General features: G+C 40.8%; 2 protein-coding genes across 9 annotated transcripts in view; both read right to left on the bottom strand.

Moving 5' to 3' along the window:
- Positions 1–761: 761 nt before the first annotated feature.
- Positions 762–8,911, bottom strand: LOC141770572 (GTPase IMAP family member 8-like). Of its 2 annotated transcripts, XM_074640244.1 has the most exons (5): positions 5,976–8,911; positions 5,743–5,897; positions 4,786–5,026; positions 2,534–2,881; positions 762–1,809 (listed from the first exon to the last, which is right to left on the bottom strand). In XM_074640244.1, exons 1-5 carry the CDS (start codon positions 5,989–5,991, stop codon positions 1,241–1,243), a joined length of 1,329 nt encoding a protein of 442 aa, XP_074496345.1. In that variant the 5' UTR covers positions 5,992–8,911; the 3' UTR covers positions 762–1,240. The 2 variants fall into 2 exon arrangements, with proteins under 2 accessions (XP_074496345.1, XP_074496344.1); XM_074640243.1 differs by having other exon boundaries at positions 5,743–8,911.
- Positions 8,912–9,251: 340 nt separating this feature from the next.
- The window catches only part of usp2a (ubiquitin specific peptidase 2a), a 60,788-nt gene continuing 54,752 nt past the window's right edge, over positions 9,252–15,287 (bottom strand). For 4 of the 7 annotated variants that reach the window (XM_074640166.1, XM_074640168.1, XM_074640167.1 and 1 more), the window contains 7 exons: positions 14,935–14,999; positions 14,526–14,629; positions 14,108–14,188; positions 12,824–12,902; positions 11,588–11,692; positions 11,353–11,473; positions 9,252–10,671 (listed from right to left, as the gene is read on the bottom strand). In XM_074640166.1, coding sequence (XP_074496267.1) covers positions 10,587–10,671; positions 11,353–11,473; positions 11,588–11,692; positions 12,824–12,902; positions 14,108–14,188; positions 14,526–14,629; positions 14,935–14,999 — 640 coding nt within the window. In that variant the 3' untranslated portion in view covers positions 9,252–10,586. The remainder of the gene's footprint in view (positions 10,672–11,352; positions 11,474–11,587; positions 11,693–12,823; positions 12,903–14,107; positions 14,189–14,525; positions 14,630–14,934; positions 15,000–15,287) is intronic. The other 3 variants (XM_074640169.1, XM_074640170.1, XM_074640172.1) reach the window with 1 other exon arrangement.

The raw sequence follows: 15,287 nt of genomic DNA, 5'->3' as shown, positions 1-15,287 counted from the left end.
ACTTCCCCGTCATATGCACAACACTTATTTAGATAATTATTCTTCTTCTGTTGGTTTTCTCGGCAGCTTGCGTCCTTCGTGTTGCCCTACTGCCTCCTTCTGGAGTTATCTACCTCCTGCAGGGTCCAGCAGCCTGTTTCAGAGATACTCTCCAGTCCTCTGGGTAGTGTGTCTGGAAAGGAACCCGCAAGCTGGGGAAACTCTCGCGAGATAGTTAAGATCAGGCATCGATCTCGAATGGTTAATCTTAGGATAGGGCGTCGAGCAGAGAGTCTCGCGAGAGTTTCTGCAAGTTTTTACAGATCTCAAATCAGATTTTGCAATTTGCGGGTTACCTTCTGCGACACGACCCTAGTCCTGTTCTCATTAGGAAGTATATACTGTAGTTGTATATAGTTGTATATAAATATATATATATATTAATAAATATAAATATAAATATATATATATATATATATTTATTAATATATATATATATATTTATATTTATTAATATATATATTTATGTTCATTAATATATATATATATATATATATATATATATATATATATATATATATATATACACACTAGACCTGCTCTTTATGAAAAGCTTCTTGAGGTAACGATTTGATATGATTTGACGCTATATAAAAATAAATTGAATTGAATTTAAAATACACTCCCCCAAAAAAACAACTAACTCTCTATATATTGATTGACAGAGAGGCATTTTGAACCTTTTATTGTTTTCATATTTAATGCATGAAGATAATATTGAGTTTGGATCCATAACTTTATTCAGATATACAGAAATGATGTACAGTAATAGCTATATACATATAAATATATATATATATATATATATATACATTATTTTGAATATTGATTTTCAAGTATTTTCTAGTTTTTTTACCTCAGCATGTATCTTACGAGTTAATATAATTTCATATATATAATTTATATACTTCCATAATGATGATTATATCATATCATAATGATTACGATCCATCAAAAGAAACTGGTGTGTGTCTCTGTGGTGTTAATCTGATAAGAGAGCCGGTTGAGATGAATTATATCAATAAAGTGTGATTCTACCATGTGCAGTACCAAATTTGACAGCCAAATGATACTTTCTGATACCTGTATGATATTCTACAGGCTAAAAACACTTGGCTCACACTGTTAGAGAGCTATACAGTATTATTATTCACATTAATATGCATGTTAAAAGTGATTTTTAGTCATATTTCTATCATTCCTATAGTTTCTCCACCATCTCCAGCAGCTGTTTCACTTGACTCTTGTCTCCTGTATTTGTATCCAACACTTGATGCCGGTGGCCACATCTGTCCAGCACCCACCGTAGAGGCTCTCCTTTCTGCTCGACGTGTTTCTCCACTGTCCTCCCTCTCAGCTCCCCTCCATAGGTGAACAACACCACAGTGCTCCTCCATACATCATTCCCCAAAACGCTGAGGAACATCTCCACGGCTCTCCTGTCTTTCTCTCTGAACGAGCCCACCGGTACAGCCAGCACAAACGACACTTTGCTCCTCTCGGGGCAGAGGCAAGAACTCCGACTGATCTCCATCCTGACCTGCTTGGGATTGGCCAAACCAAAGAGACTCCACCCGGGGGTGTCCACCACCGTGACAGGCCACCCTGATACTTCCCCGTGGCCTACAGAGCACCTGATGGTCTTTACGTTCACCTGAAACTCTTCACTGTCCAGGATCATGTTCCCTGCTGAGCTCTTTCCCGACTTCCTCCTTCCCAGCAGGACGAGGCCAAGAGCAGGCTTAACACCAACCGGCTCTGCTGGGAATACTGCAGTGACACAGCGAAGTGATTTTCACATTTTACACAACTTATTCCAGTTGTTGACGTGCGGATTGTGGACAAAATTAGAAAGTACTGCTGTCAAATTTTAACACCACTAATATCTTTAACCCATTAACGCAACTTGCAATTTTTAAGTTGTAGTGGGCTTAGTTTTAAATCTAGACTGGCATCATATGAAACTAGAAAACCTAATAAATCACTTAGTACCAAGAATTTTGGCGAGGAAAAACTGTCATGGCCATTTTCAAAGGGGTCCCTTGACCTCTGACCTCAAGATATGTGAATGTGAAAAATGGGTTCTATGGGTACCCACGAGTCTCCCCTTTACAGACATGCCCACTTTATGATAATCACATGCAGTTTGGGGCAAGTCATAGTCAAGTCAGCACACTGACACACTGACAGCTGTTGTTGCCTGTTGGGCTGCAGTTTGCCATGTTATGATTTGAGCATATTTTTTTTTCTAAATGCAGTACCTGTGAGGGTTTCTGGACAATATTTGTCATTGTTTTGTGTCTTTAATTGATTTTCAATAATAAATATATACATACATTTGCATAAAGCAGCATATTTGTCCACTCCCATGTTGATAAATTATTAAATACTTGACAAATCTCCCTTTAAGGTACATTTTGAACAGATGAGAACTGCGCAATTAAATATTTTAATCGATTGACAGCCCTATTAGAAATACATAGTTCATACCTACCTCTGGGCATATATGGCCATCCTGAGGCCATCTGCTTCCTCTGTCCTGGCCTTCCATCATGCACATCATGCATCACTTTCATTTCTATCTCCTCTTGTCTTCCCTGCGCTCTCCTCGCCTCCTTTATGCTCACGTCTCGTCTCAGCTGGGTGTTCATCCTGTCCCGCGTCTCCCTGGGACGCATGTTATTCTCCATCATCTTCTGGATCTTCTCAAAGAGCTCTGTAAGCTCAGCCTCCGAGGCCCTGGACTGGTTGGTCATAACCTGGTACCTGTTCCCACATCGCTCCAGCAGCCAATGAAGAGTCCAATCCTGTCGCCTTATGTGTTCCTGGATAGACAGGCCTCCTGCAGCAGAAATAACCTCATTGGTTGAGTTAAACATCATTGGACGGAGCCAAAGACCCATCATTTTAGTAATAAATGAACAAAGAGTCCACAGCTAAATGCTAACGTCAGCATGATCACAATGACAATGCTAACATGCTGATGTTTCTTAGTCTTAGTTTAGCGAGTTAGCATCAAGGGCGTTGATTTCATTTCAACATTGTGGGGACACATATGAAATGGGGGCGTCTGGGGGTCCTCCTCAGGAAATTTTGAGAGTCAAAAACTTAGTTTCCTGCATTCTGGTGAATTTTTATGCATCAATTTGTGGTCCGAAATGTCTTTAATTTTGCAAAGGAAAAAAAAATTAAAGGCAGGGTTGACGATGTTATCCAGTATACACTATTTGTTATATTGGTTGAAATGGTCTTTACACCCCGACAGTGATCCATTACTGATGAGCTCTGAAAAAGGACCGGAAAAGAGCCGTCATCTGTAGCTGCTGTAATCCTGTAAAAATTTCTACCAATCACTGCCTCGCGGTCCGCTTGGAAAGAACCAATCAGATGCCTCCCTGCCTCCCTGCTCTTGAGGCGATGCTACTTTCAAATTATACTAGGTTTCCAGCATCGTCCACCCTATCTTTAAGGCGTCAGATGACGATTCAAAATATAAAAATATAATGGAATATCCCTGCTGAGTCAACACGTGTAGGCATGATTTTAGGGCTGTCCTCGACCAAAGAAATTCTTAGTCGACTAACGATTTTGTTGACTAATCAATTAGTTGTCAACAGATTTGTGAAACGGAGTTTCTCCACAAAGAATCACACAAAAGCACCATTTTAAATCTTGAGTTTACCAGAGACGTGCTCAAAAGTCTCTTGGAAAAAAGTCAAAGCTGTCAATCACTCGCGAACTCCGATCGAACGGTCAAACTAGGCAGTGCTGATCAAATATGAATCAATATTCTGTTACTGTAATGCCTATTTCTCTCCTCAAATGTTTTCAGAAACATCTTGTAGTGTTCTGTTTAGCTGTAAAATGAGAAAGTTTATGACCCGGCAGCCATGTTGAGATCAGTTGAAGAAATACCAAGCACCGCCCACCAGCCGCAGCACAGGACGTTCATTCATTCCTTTGGGAACCTCTGTGACCTCCGATGCGTTTGAAAAACTCCTCCTTCCGTTTTTTTTCCGGTCCGTAATTTGCCTCGAGTGCTAGTTGAAAAATGTAACTTTTGCGTGAGATTGCAGAAAGAATTAGCAAATTAATATCTGATTGATGAATGTAATACATCTCTATTTATAAATTTTTTTCTAAGTGAAAAGTTTGATGGCATATTTAGCACTCTATGTTACACAGCTAGCATGCTACCAATGTTAGCTAAATACACTGTCAAACCTTTCACTTAGAACAAATTTATAAATGTGACTCGTCTGGTATAGACTGGACGGCGAAAAACAGACAGTAAACTCATAGATATAAAAACACTGTTTTATATCCATGTAGTAGCTTCTCTCCCATATCAGATGTCAAGAGATGCATTGCCTTGCGTGAACACTGGGTGCCGGAATCCGTATACTATACAGATCTAAGGACACAAAACGAAAGTGTGTGGAAACAAGGCGTTACTGTGAATATGAATTGTGAGCAGTTCAATCAAAATGTGATTTTTCTTTCTTGGATTGTTTCATTTGAAACCCCTAAAGAGGTAAAAAAAATATTCAGTAGCCTCCTTCACAAGATTATTTATCCTTTTTATAATCTTGTGAAACCAATTAGAACAATCCAACAAATGGATTTATAAATGAAACACAAATAATATATCAGGTAGCACTGCCCTCTGGCCAATTAGCAGTGAGACACAGAGACAGTGAGCAGAGAGAAAACATATCAGACTCCAGTAAATGATTAGTAGTTTACCTAACTTGTCTCCATGGGTGAAGAGGACCATAGCTCGCTGCCAGATGAGGGTTTGGAGCAGTCTGAGCTGGGCATCCATGGCATTCAACTCCTCTGGGCCGAAGGTGGAGGTGATGGGCAGCACCAGCAGGATGACATGGGGTCCCGGGTGGCAGAGGGTCAGACCTCTGCACAGCTCCTGGGATACTCTGTCTGGAGTGGTGGAGTAAGACAGCCACCCCGGGGTGTCCACTACTGTCACCTGGTTGATCAAATTTAGGCAATATTTAGAGTTAAAGCTGAAGTAGGCGAGATTGGAGCAAATATGATTTAAGTTATTTTTATAAAACGGTCGCTATATCCTGACAGTAGTGCATGAAACAGGTAACCTGAAAAAAAATCATGTGCCTCTGTGTCCTCCGGTGCTCCTAACGGCATCTGCAAGATTTCACAGACCGGAGGAAAAACAAGCAGTAAGAGCAGATCAGAGGTCCGCTGTCCAGCTGCTGTCTATGAGAGCTGGCTGTCAATCACTCGTGAACTCCGACCACATGGTCAAACCATGTCGCACTGATCAAATATGAATCAATATTCTGTTACTGTAATGCCTATTTCTCGCCTCAAATGTTTTCAGAATCATCTTGTAGTGTACAGTTTAGCTGTAAAATGAGAAAGTTTGTGACGCCGCCGCGTGAATTGTGAAATCTGGTGAAGGAACGCCAAGTTCTGGTCACGTGACCGGAGCACAGCCAATAGGAACGCTCTCTCTCTGAAATGACCTGTGATTGGTCAAAGTCTCCCGTCATGCTAGATTTTCTAAAGCCTGAAAACAGAGCCATGAGGAGGTTTTCTCTCAGAACACTTGAATTACAATATGCTGAAAGGTTAATATGGATTTTTTGCCCAATGATGCCAAAAATATACTGCCTACTGCAGGTTTAAAGTGAGTAAATCCAAACTGTAAACTTGTTTATTCACCTGTATTCCGAAGGCGGTGCCGTTCTCTTTGGAGCTGCGAGAGGTTTTTTGGTGGAAGGCTGGATTTCCCAGGATGCTGTTTCCCGCTGAGCTCTTCCCACTTTGTCTCTCACCCAGTAACAGCACAACCACTTGGGACAGGCTTGGCTCTGGACCTGCAAACATTTGTGATCTCCCATTCATACACACTCAAACAGAGCTGCAATCTTTTTAAATTGCCTAGAGTAACTCACCATAAGAGGTTGCCATGTCACGGTTCCTGTGTTGTATAATCCACGGTCAGAGTATGGGTCAAAGCTTCAGTCTGAAATCTCTCTCCTCAGCTTCTTCTTTTTTATGTGACTCCAGCTCTGTATCTACTTCCTGTTGTTGATTCGGTGTTGTTCTGTGGAATTGCACTTTTATCAAAGTTGTGCAAGGCTACGTGGTTATTACTTTCAAAGTTCACAACAGGGAAGTTCCTGAGAAGTGGCTTAAGTTAATAAAATGACTCACACACGCTGAGGCCATAAAACATGAAGAATACACACACAGCAGTAACTCTATAGCTCTATAGCACCACCTGGTTTGGTGATAGGAGCGGTCTTTCTCTATCTGAGCCTCAGCATCGATGTCAAATTCATATCACTTTTTAAAGTGTGTCTGTGTAACTTTTGAAAGAACATATGGCCCATTTCATTCTCTTCGAAATTAAAAGTTGAATTCATATGTGTAGTAACTAGGGCTGTAAATTAAATTAAATATTTAATCACGTTTAGATGTAAATTAATCGCACTTTTTTTTTTATCTGTTCAAAATGTACCTTGAAGGGAGATTTGTCCAGTATTTAATACTCTTATCAACATGGGAGTGGACAAATATGCTGCTTTATGCAAATGTATGTATATATTTATTACTGGAAATCAATTAACAACACAAAACAATGACAAATATTGTCCAGAAACCCTCACAGGTACTGCATTTAGCATAAACAATATGCTCAAATCATGTTCAACCCAACAGGCAACAACAGCTGTCAGTGTGTCAGTGTGCTGACTTGACTATGACTTGCCCCAAACTGCATGTGATGATCATAAAGTGGGCATGTCTGTAAAGGGGAGACTCGTGGGTACCCATAGAACCCATTTTCATTCACATATCTTGAGGTCAGAGGTCAAGGGACTCCTTTGAAAATGGCCATGCCAGTCCTCGCCAACATTTTGTGTAACTTTGGAGCATTTTTAGCTTCCTAAAATCACACGTTGCATTAATGCGTTAAAGAAATTAGCGGCGTTAAAACAAATTTGCGTGAAGTTTGTCAGCCCTAGTAGTAACTAACATGCGCCGTAATTCAATACTCTCAGGGGTTTTGTTACTACAGATTTCGGTATGACCATCAGCTTATGGCACTAACATTAGCTTAGCAAACTTAAAGGTAGGGTCGGTGATCTTGAGGAACCAGTAAGAGTGCGCTAGATTTTTAAAAATGATCCAACCTAAAAACCCAGCTCAGTGTTGCCAACTCCTTTCCAATGAAAGTAGCTAGCAGCACCAGCTCCAAAAGTCCCTAAATCTAGAGAGAAAGTCACCAAGTCGGCAACACTGACAGCCTGTCCCTTCAGGCCTCCCTCCAAAGACACTCCCCCAAAATGATCATTATGAACATAAACAATGAACATGGCTACTGTTAGCACTAACAGCTGTCAAGCTAGCAGCTTGTGGAAGACTCCGGTGACGCTCAATGAGTGCACGGGCAGAGTGCATGCAGGTAGACAGGTAGCCCGTCTAATCATTTCATTCTGGCCGAATGTATTGATTGGACGGGCTTATTAGAGTCCTGCGACAGCCACAGACACCAGATTTCTTTCATTTTTTCTGTCAGAGCATTTGATTTATTGATGTCAGGATGTAATGAGAATTTCAATTAATATCAAAAAATGTTTCTAAAAAATCATCTGTGTCACTCATGAACTCCCACCCAGCTGAGTTCTGACTTCCTGTGATATCTGCACCTGCATGCTGGCTTCAGTGGAATCTGTCCCGAGTGTCCAAATAGAGATACAGAGTGTAAAATGGTAACTAAGAGCTACAAATTCCCAAAGCATTGTTCTGCTAAATTAAGCACCGTTACTTCCAATTTTGCAGATTGTGTGCCACTAAGTGAAGCGACACCAATACATCAGTCCGATGATATGATGGATGTTCCTCCTTGAACATCAATGTCGAGTTAATGTTTCGCTACAAGTGGATTAGGTTCCACATGTATTTAAAAAAAAAAAAAATTCAGATGTCTGATGGAATGAGTCCTTCCAGTGATGTGGGAGCCTCCAGGGTGTCAGCCTATAGAACTATTCCTGGCCGAAGGACCTTTTCATGGCGTCAGATCACACTATGCGGCCGCAGAGCTCGGACCACAGAAAATAGGCCACGTACGGATAATGGAGCAGCAGGAAGTAGGCCAGGCCGCGACACTTTCATAATGATTACTGAGCGATCCATCAAAAGAAAATGGTGTGTGTCTCTGCGGTGTTAAGCTGATAAGAGAGCTGGTTGAGCTGTCTCTACCCAAGATGAATTATATCACTAAAGGGTCATTCTACTATGTGTGATACTAAATATTGGGCAGCCAAATGAGATAGAATTGGGCCTGTATGAATTTCTACTGGCTAAAACACTTGGATGATACTGTTAGAGAGCTATAAGTATTATTATTCACATTCATATGCATGTGAATAGCGTTATTTCCCATTGCAGTAGCATTGCAAATAGCAGTGAGTATTGATTTAAGACACAGCGGCGGCGACGGGAGCGAGTAACATTACGGCCCTAGCAAGAAAAGTTAACAGAGACGGATTGTCAGTTCTGGGCTACTGTAGAAACATGGTGGAGCAACGTGGCGAGGACCCGCTCCCTATGTAGATATAAACAGCTCATTCTAAGCTAACGAAAACACAACAATTCTTATTATCAGGTGATTAAACACTAAAGAAAACATACTTATTAATATCATATTCCATTTCTGCCACACTGGTCCTTTAAAGAGGTATGTTGATTTGGACAATCTAAAATAAATTCATACATATATATATGAAGGCTGCCTCTCTCTCTCATATTGTGGTAGGTAGGTCAGAGTTGCTTCTTTTGGGCTTGTTTCTATAGACCTGGTTGCTTGTTTCTCTCGTGAGATCTGGCAACACTGAAAACTGGGTCAGCAGCATTTTCAAACGTCTCCGATTTAGGGGCAGGAAAACGCGGGTGCAGTGTGGACGCTGGGCATAACTGTAGCAAAAGTTGTGCATTTTAAAACAAAAACGTAATATTGTGGATGAAGCCTTAAGAGTCCTGAAGAAGTAAAACTCCTGTCAATTGTCATGACCACTCAGATTTTGCTGAGGTATCAGTGTGGGGGGTCCAGAACCCCAGGGTGGGAACCAATGGTCTTTTGAGTCCTCCTGTACAAGTACTCATCTGTTAGTCACCATTTCCAAGCAAAACTTGCGCTAAAAAGAGACAAACACTTGAAGTAAAACCACTGTTTTGTTAACTTTTATTCATATATATATATATGTATATACTCATGTGTTTGACTGCCACTGTTAAAAAGTGTGACTCATCACATTATCACCTGTAAGCATAAATAATAACTTTTTTTTCTCTCTTGAAACCTGGGAAACAAACCAACTGAAAACAGTAATGGGTCATTTTCAGCACCATTGAATAGTACATTCTCCATATTGCATTGGGATATAAAAATATACAGATATAGTGTTTTTTTTTCTTCTTTAAAACATTCTTTCCGTGTTGTTCAATGGCATGAAACAAGAGAGGAAGAAAAGACCTCATTCTGACGATGAAGGTTGTTACCGTTATTGTCGTCTACATTATTAATCCTCAGCGGATCCGTACCGGACTGTCCATTCATCCATTCACAGCACTTTTAAAACATCAGTAGCAGCCACACGTGGGAGAAAACAAATTAAATAAAACACAAGTTAAGAGGGTCGTCCTCTAAAACATGTAACACTCACAGTGCCACCGGCCTCCCAACCACCGTAGGAGAAGAAGAAGAGTGATGAAGATGCTAACAGAGACATGGGAGTGTTGTAGTGCAGTGGAAGGGAACGCCATGAACACCAAGCGGGCCGGTGGGCTGTAAGCTTCTTGTAACCACGACCAGTCCTGTTACAGTCACGCTCTAAGCACAATTCATCCACAGTCCAAAGTGGTGGTGCTGATGATGATGATGCTCATGGTGCAGGGGTAATAACCCCCTGCACCCCACAAAAAAACATAAAAACAATATAAATTCAAAGCAAAAAAAAAAAAAATGTCAAAATTGCAACAAGTGAGTTTTAATGGTTCGAGGCAAACAAGAAGATCAAGAAGCGAAGGCGCGGTCAGGATGAGAGTTCGGTTTGCAGTGCATAGAGAGGGACAGATTCACCGGTTGGTCGGTCGGATGGGATTATTGCCCTGTGTCAGCCTCGCACACACACACAAGCACACACACACACACACACACACACACACACACACACACACACACACACACAAACACACGCACACACACACAGTAAACACACACCTCCACCCAGAATGAGCAAGACACGAGAATAAGGACAGAGAGAGGGAGAGAGATTGATCAGGTTCCTGTGGTTTTCAGAGTGTTCCCTTCTCCAGCTCTCTCTGTGGAGAGAAGCAGCCTCCAGGCTGGTGGGGGTGTGTGCCTTTGTGTGTGCGTGTGTGATATATGTCCAAATACAAGTCCAAAATAGGCCCTGGCTCCACCAACACTCTTATTTTCCATCCATCTGTCCGTCAAGTCAGTCAGAGTGGTGCTGTGGCCCGCCGTCCTCCAGGAGGCTTCACATCCGCGAGGAGGAAGCCAGCTCGTAGAACAAGACGTAGGCGTCGCTGCTGCGCACTTGGCTGGAGGACATTGGCGTTACTCTGGAAAGAAAGAGAGGGGAGAAAGGTTTGCGCGGTGAGAAACGAGAGTTACGGTGAAGACAAAAAAACTCATCATTAAAAGCGGCAGTGGGCAGAATGTTTTTGGCATCGTTGGGCAAAAATGCCATAATGACCTTTCAGCATATTGTAATTCAAGTGTTCTGAGAGATAACTACACTTCTGCTCCTCCTCATGGCTGTTTTCAGGCTTTAAAAAATCTAGCCTGTGACGGGAGACTTTGGCCAATCACAGGTCATATCAGCGAGAGAGCGTTCCTATTGGCTGTTCATTCAACAGAGGCAGCTGTCAATCACTCGCGAACTCTGATCAAACGGTCAAACTAGGCAGCGCTGATCAAATATTAATCAATATTCTGTTACTGTAATGCCTATTTCTCACGTAAAATGTTTTCAGAAACATCTTGTAGTGTACTGTTAAGCTGTAAAATGAGAAAATTTGCTCAGGCTGGTGGGCGGTGCTTTGGTATTTCCTCAACTGATCTCAACATGGCGGCCGGGTCACAAACTTTCTCATCTTACAACTAAACAATGGATTCCTTAGGTTTTTTTTAGTTTCATATGATAGCAGTATCTTCACTCTAGCTTATATATTCAGTATATCTTTTTTTATCATGAGATAAACTTCATTAATAAAGTGATGATGACGGGTGTTCGAACATACCTGGAGTCATTAAATGTGTACCATTCTCCCGAGTTGGGATTGCGACAGTAGGCTGTGTAGTGACCGCCCATGGTGGTGCCTGAGTGGTTGGACACTGCATACAGGTTGTACACTGCGTTCGCTAAAACAAGTACAGAAGCAAAGACAAACTTAAAGCCTGCATTACCGTCCAGATTTTTTCCTTCATCATCCAAAGCTTTGTAAAACAGACCCCAGTCTCAGAATCGGCACTTACTGCTGTTTTCGGAGGAAAACTCCCGCAGGTCCAGATCCTTCATGGGGAAGTTAACAAAGGTGGACAGTTTGCTGGTTCTGCGTGCCTCAGAGAAGCGTTTCAGGTCTGGACAGGAGGGGGGAGTCAAGGAACAACTCCTCTGTATGCACCTCTCAATACATTCAGCCAACACTTCCTACAACTGTTTGTTACCGGATGGAGTCCTCAAATAGCTTTTCTCATAGCACTTCTTCAATCAACGTTTAGTCGTTGGTGGATATGAGTGCTCACTACAGCCAATTATACTCCTCTTCAAATACATGACATAGTTTCCTGACAGTATATCAGAGCTGTCTTTCAGTGACTGGAGTGCTTTTACGTTGTCAAAGCAGCAGGTCAAAGGAGCCACCATACAAGCACTTACTCAATCATTTATATTCTACATGGATGTATAATGTGATGTGAAAATTGCCACAAATTGTTATTCATAGCTCTGAAAAAAAATTTAATGGTGATTACACATTCTTATAATCAAATAGAAATTAATGCAAAATAGTAATTACTTTTTTTCATAGCTCTGGTAAATCCATAGTCTTCATATAAGAAAAGTCAACGTAGCCCATCGGTTTGTGGACTACGGTTTTGAAGCCTCAAGTTTGACGTTTTGGCCGTCACCATCTTGTTTTATTTTTAAACCAGAAAAGACACGAGAGGGCGGAGCTAAGTACAACTGGATGCTGAATAAGACATTTCATTAACTGAAAACACACTGTGAAAGGGTTAAAGTTTCTAAAAACGAAAGCGTGGACAATTCACAGACCGGACAACGCCGTGATAGCGACCTGTCAATCACAAGGTAGCCACGCCCTAAAGCATCCCCTGCTTTATGGTCTGTTTGACTCTAAATGGGACCATAAGTTACTAAATGAACATCATGCTGTATTGAAGAAGACTTGAAACTAGCGTTTGAGACCATAAATTAATGTTGACAACGTTTACTGAGGTAATAAATCAAGTGAGAAGTAGTCTCAATTTCTTATAGACTTCTATACAATCAGACTTCTTTTAGCCGGAGTTTGACTCCTGGGTTAATCTCATGCAATTCTTGAAATGCAATCAACTACTGTTCACTACAGCGTTGCCATAATCCATTCACACTATCCCATGACACATTCATGCTCCCTCAGCTATAGGCTCACTACATATGTCTAATATAACACATCCGTATCAGACACTAATGTCCAGAGGAAAGGATACGCAGCACTAAGATCTTGGGGAACTTCTGTATCGTGAACTTCTTCGTGCATCTCCTCCTTGCTTTACACCTGTAGCACGTCTGTGGACAAAAAACACGGTTTGTTCACTCACTGTCTACAAACAGACGGTAAAATATGAAGCACACATCACATCTACTGACATCACTTAGATAGAATCACAACTCTACAATCCCATGGATAAAGCTACTAGTTTTAAATCGTCAGAATTGAGACTTTAACACATCTGGAGCAAAGTGGAATTGAGTTTTAGACCAAAATGAATGCCAGCATGTCTCTGTTTAAACATACATGTGGCCAATGCAAAGCAAAAAATTACACATATAAATTGTCAAATGTTTTCGCAAGGTGGAAGAAATACTCAGATCTATTTACTTAAAGGGCCAGTGTGTAGCATTTAGGTAGAAATATATATATATATATATATTCATAACTATGTTTTCATTAGTGTATAATCACCTGAAACTAAGAATTATTGCAATGAGCCGTTTATAACCTCACCGCTAGATGCCCCTAAATCCTACACACTGGTCCTTTAAGTACAAATAGCAATACTGTAGTGTAGAAATACTCTGCTAGAAGTCAAAGTCCTCCATTCAAAATTTTCCTTCAGTAAAAGTACAAAAGTATTAGCATCAAAATATACTTAATGTTCCAAAGGTTAAAGTACTCATTATGCAGAATGGCCCACTTTTGAATAACATGTATTATATTATTGTATTATAATTAGGGCTGTAAATCGATTAAAATATTTAATCACGATTTATCGCATGCTTGTCCATAGTGAATTGTGATAAATCGCAAATTAATCACACATTTTTTTGATCTATTCAAAATGTACCTTAAAGGGAGATTTGTCAAGTATTTAACAATTTCATCAACATGGGAGTGGACAAATATGCTTACTTTATGCAAATGAATTAGTACCAATGGATTCTTTGGGTTTTCTAGCTTCATATGATGCCCGTTACAACCTAAAAATCGCAAGTTGCGTTAAAGAAATTAGTGGCGTTAAAACAAATTTGCATTAACGTGTTATTATCGTGTTAACTTTGAAAGCCATAATTAATTGTGTTATAATTTTTGATGCATTGATATGAACATTACTTTAATGTTACAGCTGCTAAAGGCGGGGCAAGGTGGGGCTGATTTCTTTTAACTACTTTACTACTAAAACTGTACTTGCGTACTGTACTTGAGTAAATGTACTGAGTTACGTTCCACCACTGAGGAAGGATCACCCTTCCGTTGGTTCCTGGATACTCACCGGCTTCTCGTCCCCGTCGAGCACGTCTTCTTTGGTGAAGAGCCGCATGCAGTCCATTAGACTCACCTCACCGTAGCCCTTCTGAGCACAAACATAGATGCATTCACATTAGCAGCACACAAACACACACACACACACACACACACACACACACACACACACACACAAAGCAAAGCACAAACAGAGACAGGGAGGAAACCAAAAAGCTCATGTTAAGAGCTGCAGGTAGATATTTCTTAATGCTTCAAATCATCATGAGAAAATACAGAGCAAGTCTACAAAAACACACAGAGAGAAAGTCCCCTCTGCACCACTGATTGTGCTGACATGTGTGTCTGTTGACCTTCTGGGACTTGTTATGTAAGGCTGACCAACATCCACCTGTCTGTTAGGTCTGTGTGTGTGTGTGTTTCCTAACCTTGGCGATAGGTAGAGAGAGATCCCAGAAGGGGTCGAAGACAGTGGAGCAGAAACCACAGTGGCTGCAGGTTAGCGAGCTCTTCAGCTGCCCTACAAACACGTCTGGAGGAGGAGCGGGAAAGATTACATGAAGACGTGACGCTGATCACCGGATCAACACATCTGGCATGAAATATATTTAAAAAAAAATGTATAGTTTATTTTTCTTTATGCTGATTGTCATCTTTGTTTAGCCTGACCTGTCATTACCAATGCCATGTCCAGACAAGACACACGTTTTATAAGTAAAACAAATATCACACAGATTAGTTTATAAACCTATAAACAATTTAAGTCAAATTTCAGTACAAGATTCAATGTTTCAATTTCTAATAAACTTATTAAAATCTCCATGCATTTCTACTTACCGACTATCTTACTGTCTTCTCTCTCTAGATATTTATTCCACATCTTCTTCCCCTTCTCTTCATCCCTGAACATGGAGCACAAATTTGACTGTTAGATCCAGTGCAGAGTGACTGAGAAGATAGCCCAGACAGGCGGAGACATACTGATGATGATAACACTTTTTGTGATTCAGTAAAAGGGTTGATAATGCAATGGGTCATAGCAGAAAACAGCCACTTATTTAAGGACCCGGCCTACTTTATTATAGGTGGCAGAATATGGGAGTAAGGGATGAAAAAAGACACTTTTCAAAAACACTTTCTACCCTCACACACATTTTCGAGCTGGAAATAAATATTTATCTGCATTGTTT

This window comes from Sebastes fasciatus, chromosome 7 (assembly GCF_043250625.1).
Source record: "Sebastes fasciatus isolate fSebFas1 chromosome 7, fSebFas1.pri, whole genome shotgun sequence".
NCBI lineage: Eukaryota > Metazoa > Chordata > Actinopteri > Perciformes > Sebastidae > Sebastes > Sebastes fasciatus.
The sequence above is the reverse complement of the archived record's forward strand: the minus strand, read 5'-3'. Positions and strand labels throughout refer to the sequence as shown.